General features: G+C 36.0%; 1 protein-coding gene across 1 annotated transcript; it reads left to right on the top strand.

Annotated features, from left to right (window-relative positions):
• Positions 1 to 4,234: 4,234 nt before the first annotated feature.
• LOC132164771 (transmembrane 9 superfamily member 5-like) lies at positions 4,235 to 8,398 on the top strand. Its single transcript, XM_059575326.1, has 7 exons — positions 4,235 to 4,448; positions 4,565 to 4,605; positions 4,949 to 5,534; positions 5,625 to 5,756; positions 6,506 to 6,662; positions 6,751 to 7,235; positions 8,069 to 8,398. Exons 1-7 carry the CDS (start codon positions 4,291 to 4,293, stop codon positions 8,283 to 8,285), a joined length of 1,776 nt encoding a protein of 591 aa, XP_059431309.1. The 5' UTR covers positions 4,235 to 4,290; the 3' UTR covers positions 8,286 to 8,398.
• The last annotated feature ends 1,392 nt before the right edge of the window (positions 8,399 to 9,790 follow it).

Here is a 9,790-nt window from a genome sequence, read left to right as displayed (position 1 = left end):
TATGTTTGGCAAAGGATTTGAAAAATGAAGTGGACTGAACTATAGCAGATTTAATTAATGTAAGTAAAAAGTAAAAATGTTTTGTATGAAAAAAAAAAAAAAAATGTTTTATTGTGATTTTTTTATTTACATAGTAATAAAAAGTATTTGATATGATGTAAAAAGTAAAAATTTTGGTGTTGATTTTGAAAGAAATAGTGTGAGATGTCTTCTCTTTTGACAAACAGTGCCTAGAGAGTACTCTTGCCTACGACAGCTATGAAGCAGATTCAAAGAATTGAGCAAAATGGTAAATGCTGTTTAAGGTTTTTGTTGAAATGAGAGGTGATATTGAAGGTTAAGACAATGGCTGTCAGAAGTCGAGCAAAATGAATTCTCCTACTCATCACATCCCACTATTTCAGAAAGCAAGTAAAGCGAAATACTCACAGGATACTCGAATGAGAAGAAATGCTGCTCTATTTAGTTGGTATATGTTGTAATAAAAGTTATGGTACGACCCAAAACAACACTGAGGGGACCCCTCAGAGGGGGTGAATTGGAGGTGTTTTCCAGCAAACCCACCAAATTAAAAGTTTGCAATCACATAAACAATCATCACCAAAATTAATTAAAGCAATAAAAATATAAAGCATAACAATTTTGGTGACGAATTAGAAACTCTTTGAGGAATTCCTCAAAGATAAAACTACTTCATGGTAGCCAAACCCAAAAACCAATTCACTATGGAAGATTAAACATACGATCAGTTTATACTCACAAAAATTCTGCAGTAGAAACTTGACATGTACACAATAAACGACTTGTTTATGTACTACCGCAGTAGCTTTAGAACTCTGACCAATCTTCTATTCAATCTCTACTGCAACTTTAAGAGAGACTGATAATTGAAGGCATAAGTATGTGAAAGCTCTCTTTTAGCTCACAAAGTAATGGCCTTGATCGTGTTAAAGTAATGATTAAATGATTAAATTTATCTCTTCCTATCAAGTTTAAGCTTTTGGGATAACTGATAATTTAACATGGTATTAGACCCAAAGGTCATAAGATCAAACCTTGACTCAATCAAATCACTCCCATTTAAATTAAATATTTCGCGTGTTGGGCTTCACCTATTAAAAGGGAGTTTGAGCCCACTCGTGATGGAAAGTGTTAAAGTAATGATTAAATGATTAAATTTACATTTTCCTATCAGCCTAAGCTTTTGGGATAACTAATAATTTAACAGACCGAGGCCTATGAAAATCGTGCACTCTAGTGTTTATGTAGACCCTGGGAAAAGACAATGTTTCAATACAATTAAAAACACTGAAAAAGTAATTTTTGAGTGAGTCAACTCATTCGGATGCTGCTCAGGATTCATGGATTTCTCCTAGTGGCATTCCGACATGATCCGACCGAGTGTATCAATTCTTCAATAAAAGAACAGCAGATGGATAGTAGCCTAAGTGCTAAACTTAGCCTATCAAATTTTGATTTACACCAAAATGTTTTGAACACCAAATTAACCCCAACATAAAACCTAATAAAAATGAAGTCATTGTCAAGCAACTTTAGGGGAAAAAAAAAAAGCATACCAAGTTAGGAGAATCAAAAAATTTCAACTCATGCACTTCATATCTTCTTAGAAATGAATTAATGTAAACTGTGATCACCCATTATAAACAAGTGGAAAGAGTATGCTGTAATAGTAAATTTAGCATTTAAATTTCCCCGCAAAGTATGTCACCATCATCATCATCACATTTGACACATATCAACACAGTATATTTTCACCGATACTAGTTAAGATGAGCCAGGCAAGAATCATAAATAAAAAATCTTTCACTTATTTTCTTGTCCAAACATCAAAATTTGCTGATTTAACAGGCATTTCCACTAAAAGGCTCTGCCACAAACAGGGTTGGATCTCTTGCAGTGGCATTTGAATGCTTGATTCCAACTTCCAGCAAAGACACGAAGCTCATCCTTCAAGTAAAACCCTATCAATTTCATTTTATTACTAAGAAGCAATCAAATTCCCACGTGTCTTCCATCAATGTAACTCACAATTTGATATGTTTTAGGTTTTTTTCCCCCTTAAAACATAACTTATAGCCATGCCTTATACATCTTCTTTAATTACAAGAAGTTACTTTGTGAGCAGCTCAAAGATAAAAAAATCACTAGGCTTTCTATCTCATCTAGCCTAGTGAATAAATTGATGAAAAGTTATAATTAAATCAGCGTTTTCAGTTATATAAAGATTACAAAAAGTCAAGATCAAACACTTTGAGATACCTTTAGTTCCATATTCTTAAATAGCAAGATATGCTTTTGTTCAAAAGGCACCGGTTTACTATTAAGGGTGGTAGTTCAATGGATCAAGGAAATTCTCAAGTGGTCAGGGCATATACTAGGGCGTGGGTTCGAATCTCCGCAATGAAGAATCCCTACATATGCCTGATTAGTATTAGCTGCCTTGGACTCCCATTGATGTTCTGATGGGGCTAGGTTAAGCTATGGCTCAGTCGGACTTGAAGGAGCGCATGCGGTTCCTACCATCTAAGCCCCTCCTGTGTGGCTTACAACGGGTAGGTGCTACTATAGTCACGCTTAAGTAGGATAGCTACAATTGGTCTCTCCGACCTACCCTTTTGATTTTTTTTTTAAAAAAGCCACCGATTTAGACACATTAAATTCACATCATGTTAGTGTTACATCGTTCCACTCAAAAATTGACAAGACCTGCCAATTGGCACTAAAAAGAGCATCCAATCAATCTCTTCCGCACGTGACAAAATCTTGGCCGTCCTGCATCTTCATCGACGATTCGATCCAAGCTTGACACTGGAGATGTTATGCCATTCAAACTTTAATTTATTTGGTTCCAATGCGCCCATTTGAGATTTAATCTCAATAGTTCATTTTCCGGCGCTCACCACTAATTGACAAGTGGAATTGTGTCCCATTCAAATGGACTACCTCCGTTCGAACGGGACATTCTAGTTTCCCAAAACTCTCAAAAGTTTTTAAGCCTATACTTCAACCCAGGCCTATCAATGCTTAACTTGTCATAGCTCACGACGTACTATAAGCCCTCATTTTACCTTTTTCCTTTTAAGTTTTATAATTTCGTAAATCGTTGTTTTATCCGGGATATTACAATAGCTATACGTGAATATTGCGAATAATGCATTTGTCGAAGGTGGCGCTACATCTTTCTTAAATTAGAAGTAAAAAAAGAAAAAAAGATAAAAGAAAAGAAAGATAAAAGATGAGTGAGGCTGTGAGGGGAGGCTTCCATTCCTGAGGGGCGGCCGGCCACCATTCATCTATTTAGAATCGCCACTCCTTTTCTTTTTTTTTTTTTTTTTTTTTAAATAAAGTTTTACATTATATTTTGTAGTTTTTATTTATTTAAGTTAGATTTGTATTTTAATATAAATTTGTCACAAAAAACGTATAATTGGCAAATGACTTGTCACATATGAGCCATATGTCATCGATTTAGTTGGTTGACATGACACTTCGTTAATTAATTGTATGGCAATTTTTCTTTTTTAATATGTTCACGCAAGAGAAGGAAAAAATGAGATTCGAGCTAGTAATATTCGCTTCATGAAACGTGGTTTACAGCCGATATTTGAACTACCCCTTAGGGACAATTGTATGGCAAATTGACCGACTAACATATTCAAAATTGAGATAAAATTTAAGAACCTAATCATTGAAATTGAAAACTCGATTACTAAATAAAATCACAAGAAAACCTAAGAATCAATTTTGATTTTCATTTTATTTTTGGTGCATGACATGACATACGCATGGCATACAAGTATGACATGGTGTCGTGTTTAAGAGTAGTTCTATTCATTACTCCCATTATCTCCCTCCTATCTCTCTAGAGTGAATATGACTTAATTGGTTTTCCAAAAAAAATCAATTTTCCTACACAAATGCTATAAAAACTACGGCACATAACTCTGAGAAAATGAGAAAAAGATAATGAGATAATATATAGCATTACTCCGTGTTTTCATTTAAAAGTTGGAGTAATAGAAGGATCCATTTGAAACCCGGGTAAAATCTAATAACCTAATTCTCAAAATTTAAAACAAAAATATTAAATTGAAATGTGGTAAAATTTACCAAATAATTTTGATTTTTTTTTTCTTTCTAAAATTTAACAAACATAAGATATTTAAAGTAAGTTGTACTGATCGTGTACCATTTCTTTCATATTCTAAGTTTTAACAGTGTTGACGAAACTCTCTCTCTCTCTCTCTCAGTTGCTTCCTGTGGTCATCTATGTCTAAACCCTGGCAAATCGTCGTCCTTACAGTGCTCTTCGCAGCGCTGAGCTTCACAGACTCTTCCGCCGCCGCTTCGCCAAGCGAACATCGCTACAATGTGGGAGATCGCGTCCCCCTATTCGTCAACAAAGTTGGTCCCCTCAACAATCCCAGGTACCCAATTCCTCCAATCCCTACACCTCGAATTCACATCTCAGCTCTCTTCCCAATGCACTTTTAAATCTTCCTTTCCAATACTAATGTTCTTGTTCACTGTTATTCTCCCGCAGTGAGACCTACTACTTCTATGACTTGCCGTTCTGCCGCCCAGGTAAGCCTCTTTAGCTTCACGCTATACTAGAGTTTGTTCATACATTGATTACTAGAATAATTTTGAGTTTCCAATTTGTGGGTCATATCTCAAATTTGCTCATGTTGAAATGTTTTCATGTACTAGCATACACTTGGTATATGGTAATATCCAATGGGTGTTTGTATTTTTTCAAGCTTTGATATGTCCGATGGCGACTCATAATGTGCTCTAAATTAGACAGTTTGACTTGAATTCACGCGTACAAGTAGGACTCTGTGTATTGTCATTTTAATGGTGTTGAAATTTCATTTATTGCTTTCTTTAAGCAGTAGTGATTGAGTTTCTACTTTGTGGCTTGCAGATCCAGTAATCTGGAAGAAGGAATCCTTTGGTGAAGTTCTCAATGGTGATCGTTTGACCAATGCTCTTTATGAGTTGAAATTTCGGGAGGAGAAAAGTAGGGAGACCCTTTGCCAGAAGAAGCTTAAAGTTGATGAAGTTTCAAAGTTCAGGACTGCTGTCCATGATGATTTTTACTTCCAGATGTATTATGATGATCTCCCATTATGGGGGTTCATTGGAAAACTTGAAGAGAGTGAGATTTTTGGTGAGAAGGGCCCCAAGTATTATCTCTTTAAACATGTTCAGTTTGATGTTCTTTACAATGGGGACCGAGTTGTAGAAATACAGGCTTTTAGTGATCCAAACCACGCGGTGGATATAACAGAAGATGTTGAAATCGATGTTACTTTCACTTATTCAGTTATCTGGAATGAGAGCTCAACTAAGTTTGAGAACAGGATGGACAAATATACGAGGGCTTCATTAGTGCCGATCCACCGAAAAATCCATTGGTTCTCGTTCATTAATTCTATTGTAATTATTGTACTCTTGATGGGATTGCTTGCCTTGCTTTTTATGCGGCGTCTCAAGAATGATATGAAGAAGTAACTACACTGCTAATTATTCTCTGTTCTGCATAGAGCCATTAGCTGGTTATTTTACTATGTTGGCCTAATATTTTTCATGTATTGCAGGTGTGCTAATGGGGATGAAGAAGAAGATAAGGAGGTTGGTTGGAAATACATTCATGGAGATGTATTCAGATGTCCTCCTAACTTGTCTTTTTTTTGTGCTGTCTTGGGCACTGGTACCCAGCTGCTAACCCAGTAAGATACTTTAGAACCTTTTTTTTTATCCATTGTATTCATGTTTGAAAGCTATAGTTTCAATGACCATTCTCTAAGTAGCATCATCGTGGCTGTTATCTGTGAAGGACACCTTATCAGATGTTACTTAAACTACGTTTTGTTAACATATTCCATAGTAGCCTCAATCTCATGCCTTGGAGTGTTACCAAAAGCATTGCCTCATTGCCTGTCTAGCTAATATTTTTCTTTTCCCAACAGTTACCTCCAGATGTCAGTATGACATTGGATGTTCTATAGTCTGTAATTTTGCAGATCTTGTTAGGTAGATTTCTTGCATCTGCATACAGCTGGTGCTTCTATGGATGGATGTCATCTTCTTCAAGCTATTGTACATTTGAAACCAGCATCGTGAACTGACTTTGTTAATGCATATTAATTGAACTATACCCTCTCTCTCTCTCTCTCTCTACATGCATATAAAAATACATATGTGTGTGTGTGTGTGTGTGTGTGTATTTATACATGTAACCAAAAAAGAAATGCAAAAATTATTGCAACATTGTCTGTGGCTTCTAAAGTAGTATGATATTGGATGATGTTGCATGCTAAGTAGGCCATTAGTTAGCAAATTGTGCTGGGCTGAGAAAGTTGGTTCTTCAGCACTTAATATACAGATAACAATTTCTGAGGCAGTTTATGTGAATCAGACTAACAATTTTCAATATCTTGACTTATGACTATAAAACCTTCAATATTTTTCCATTCAGGGTTTTCATCTTATTTTTACTGGCATCTTTTGGTGCCCTCTATCCTTACAATCGTGGAGCACTGCTCACGTCTCTTGTCTTGATATATTCAATTACTTCTGCGGTTGCGGGGTACACTGCTGCTTCTTTCCACAATCAGTTTGCCGAGGCCGGATGGGTAAGTGATTTATGTTTCTTTATTTTTTTTGTCTGCCGTATCTTTTTCAACTTGTTACCCCTGTGACACAAACAATGTTGAATTCCAGGAATGGAGTGTTCGTCTTGCTGGGATTCTGTACCTGGGCCCATTATTTGTGACAGTGTCTTTTCTTAACACAGTTGCCATTTCTTATGGGGCCACTGCTGCACTTCCATTTGGCACCATTATTGTGGTACTTCTTGTATGTTCGCTTGTTGGTATTCCATTGCTTGCCTTGGGTGGGGTCATTGGATACCGTTTTAGGTCTGAATTTCAAGCACCTTGTGCTACAAAGCGATATCCCAGAGAGATCCCACCATTATCCTGGTATCGGAAAACACCTTGTCAAATGTTTGTTGCAGGTATTTTATCTTTTAGTGCAATTGTTCTTGAGTTGCACCACTTATATGCAAGCGTATGGGGCTACAAAATCTTCACTCTTCCTGGGATCTTATTTATCACCTTCGTCATCCTCATTGTACTAACATCAATGATGAGTGTTGGTTTGACATATATTCAGCTTTCTGTGGAAGACTATGAGTGGTGGTGGAGGTATGTTCTCTTGCTCATGCAATACAAGACCCAGAGGCACATCTATCTGTGTAGATCTGCATATAAGCATAATTGTTCATCTTAGATTCTCGTCTTATTTTTGTGCGTTATTGTGTTTGGGTTGATCTTGAATCTTAGTCGACAACAAGGATATGTGAAAATAACAATAATAGATCGATGGAGATGATAACATGGGGTATGAATTGGTTTCTTAATTTAAGAAAATAAATTTGAGCTAATTTTTTCAGGGACAAAGATGGCATCTTCTATTCATGAAACTCAAAATAATAACTAGGCCGTTTCACAGAATTGATACCCGTATTTCGGATAAGTTTTGAACTTCAACAATTGGTCGATGTTTGAAAACTAGATGCGGGAACATGATAACAAAAAAAATTTCATGGACTATATCATATGGGTTGCTTGCTTTCAAGTGTTTTATTTGAAGCTGAAGGATCTGTTTTACTATAGACTATATCATGTAGATGCTTAGAAGTAGCGGATGGTCATGTTTTTATTTGTATCTTTCTGGATTTTGGTGGGGTTTTAAATTACAACTGAAATGACGTTTTTATTGCTTCATGCTGCCTATTACTCATCGGCAGTCCAATATTTTGAAGATGTTTGTGAAACTTTAGACCCATCCTTCTATTTCCCTTGCAACAAAGTGTAAAGACCATACACAATGTTAAGTAGCTCGAATTAGGTTCTATGCTTGATCTATATTATATATGTTGTTATTGCATCCTCATCAAATGAAAGACTTAAATCTTTTTCTTTATTTTGCATTACTTTGTCGTATATTCATAGTGTATTTTGTCTGGCTGATGCAGATCGGTGTTGTGTGGGGGCTCGACAGCCATTTTCATGTTTGGCTATTGTATCTACTTCTATGCCAGGTCAAATATGAACAGTTTCATGCAGCTATCCTTCTTTATTGGCTATAATGCTTGCATGTGCTATGCATTCTTCCTGATTCTTGGTACAATCAGTTTTTGTGCTTCCTTAATGTTTGTTCGCCATATATACCATGCTGTTAAAAGCGAATGAATATGCTCGTACATTCAAGTGATACCATTAATATAATGCTCACTCATCCAATTCGGGATTTTCCTTGGGAGGTATCGGGAAGGAATTGGAATGTAATAATATTTACTCATACAGACACACATACATGCTTGTGCACACACACACAGCACAAAAGTACTCGATTAAGATTGTAAGCCCTGTGAAATTCCTTCTAATTGGAGAAGATCATAGCATGGAAAAAAATTGTGACAACCATTATATACCTAGGGAAATTAAGGTTATTACCAGTTGATAAGTGTGCAGCATCAGCATGTATTTGGTATATGACAATTGCGTGGATGCACAAAATCGCGCATGTTTGGCCATGGGAATGCATTTTTTAGAATTTTTTTTTATAAGAATAGATTGTCTGAACCCAAAGGGGTTAGTTAGCTTGGTAAAGGTTTTGGTTTTGGTAGTAACCCTATCAGGTCTAAGGTTCAAATCCCCTTGAGTTTAAACAATTCTTTGGAGCCATACTCGTCAGTAAAGTCGGAGTCTTACTTGATCCGTGAAGAGAGTGCTTTGTACCTTTATTTTGACCAAAAGGATGTGTGAATGAAATAATGGATTGCTTTTAAGAAAAAGAAAGTGCAGTTTTGGAATGTCTGGAACATTCTCTTTGGTTAAAACATACTGTGGTAAATGGCATCGTGATATGATTCATATGAAGGGATCATTTGAGTTTGCGATTTAAAAACGTACGATTTGAAAAAACGATTTTTTAAAACATAGTTTAGTGTTTGGTAAAATCGCATTTTGGCTTTTAAAAAATTAAAATCGTGGGTTCTTTAAAACTAGCATTTTTTTGCCAACGATGTGAAAATGCAGTTATAAAATAGGAAGGAGCTCTATTTTGGAATGTCTAGAACATTATCTAAGTGGGCAGCTGTACAATCAGGATTTGGCATGCTCTTAAAAAATTGAAGGGTGGTGATTTAATTATAGTAATTGAAGAGTTCGGATCTATCATAATAAATACCAATAAATAAATGAAGTGATGGATGAAAGAAAATTGGCATTTATTATGACAGATCTATGCCATTTAATTACTTTAGTTAAATCCTCACCTTTCAATTTTTTAACATATATATATATATATATATCCGCACAAGAGAGGGGAGGAGGATTCGAATTAGTGACTTCTATTTTCATTAGGCGTGGTCCTAACCAATCCAACTACTTCTTGAAAACTTTGTATGCTATAATTTTAACTACAGCATACAAGTTGGATCCCTACAATCAAGTAACCGGAGGCTGCTCTTTGTATAAGCAAATGAATAGAGTTGGAGGACGTAATCCGCTGCGATGTGAGCGACTGGCAATTTAGCATATATCACTGTTGATGAACTCAAGAGGTAAAGCGTGTGGATATGAAGCCCTAAAAACAAGGCTTCTATGATGGAGGTTTGTTCACTCAACGGTTATAGTATGAGCTCTTTTCGTCAATTCAGGGATCTAACTTCTAACCAAATCCCAATCCCGCC

This window comes from Corylus avellana, chromosome ca10 (genome assembly GCF_901000735.1).
Source record: "Corylus avellana chromosome ca10, CavTom2PMs-1.0".
Classification (NCBI taxonomy): Eukaryota; Viridiplantae; Streptophyta; class Magnoliopsida; order Fagales; family Betulaceae; genus Corylus; species Corylus avellana.
This window is presented reverse-complemented; position numbering and strand designations above follow the sequence as displayed.

Bases quoted from the DNA above. Each gene is read 5' to 3' on its own strand.
- LOC132164771 (XM_059575326.1), top strand. From the start codon at position 4,291: ATGTCTAAACCCTGGCAAATCGTCGTCCTTACAGTGCTCTTCGCAGCG. The intron at 4,606-4,948 runs GTAAGCCTCTTT...TGTGGCTTGCAG, and splicing joins CTTGCCGTTCTGCCGCCCAG to ATCCAGTAATCTGGAAGAAG. The intron at 7,236-8,068 runs GTATGTTCTCTT...TGGCTGATGCAG, and splicing joins GACTATGAGTGGTGGTGGAG to ATCGGTGTTGTGTGGGGGCT.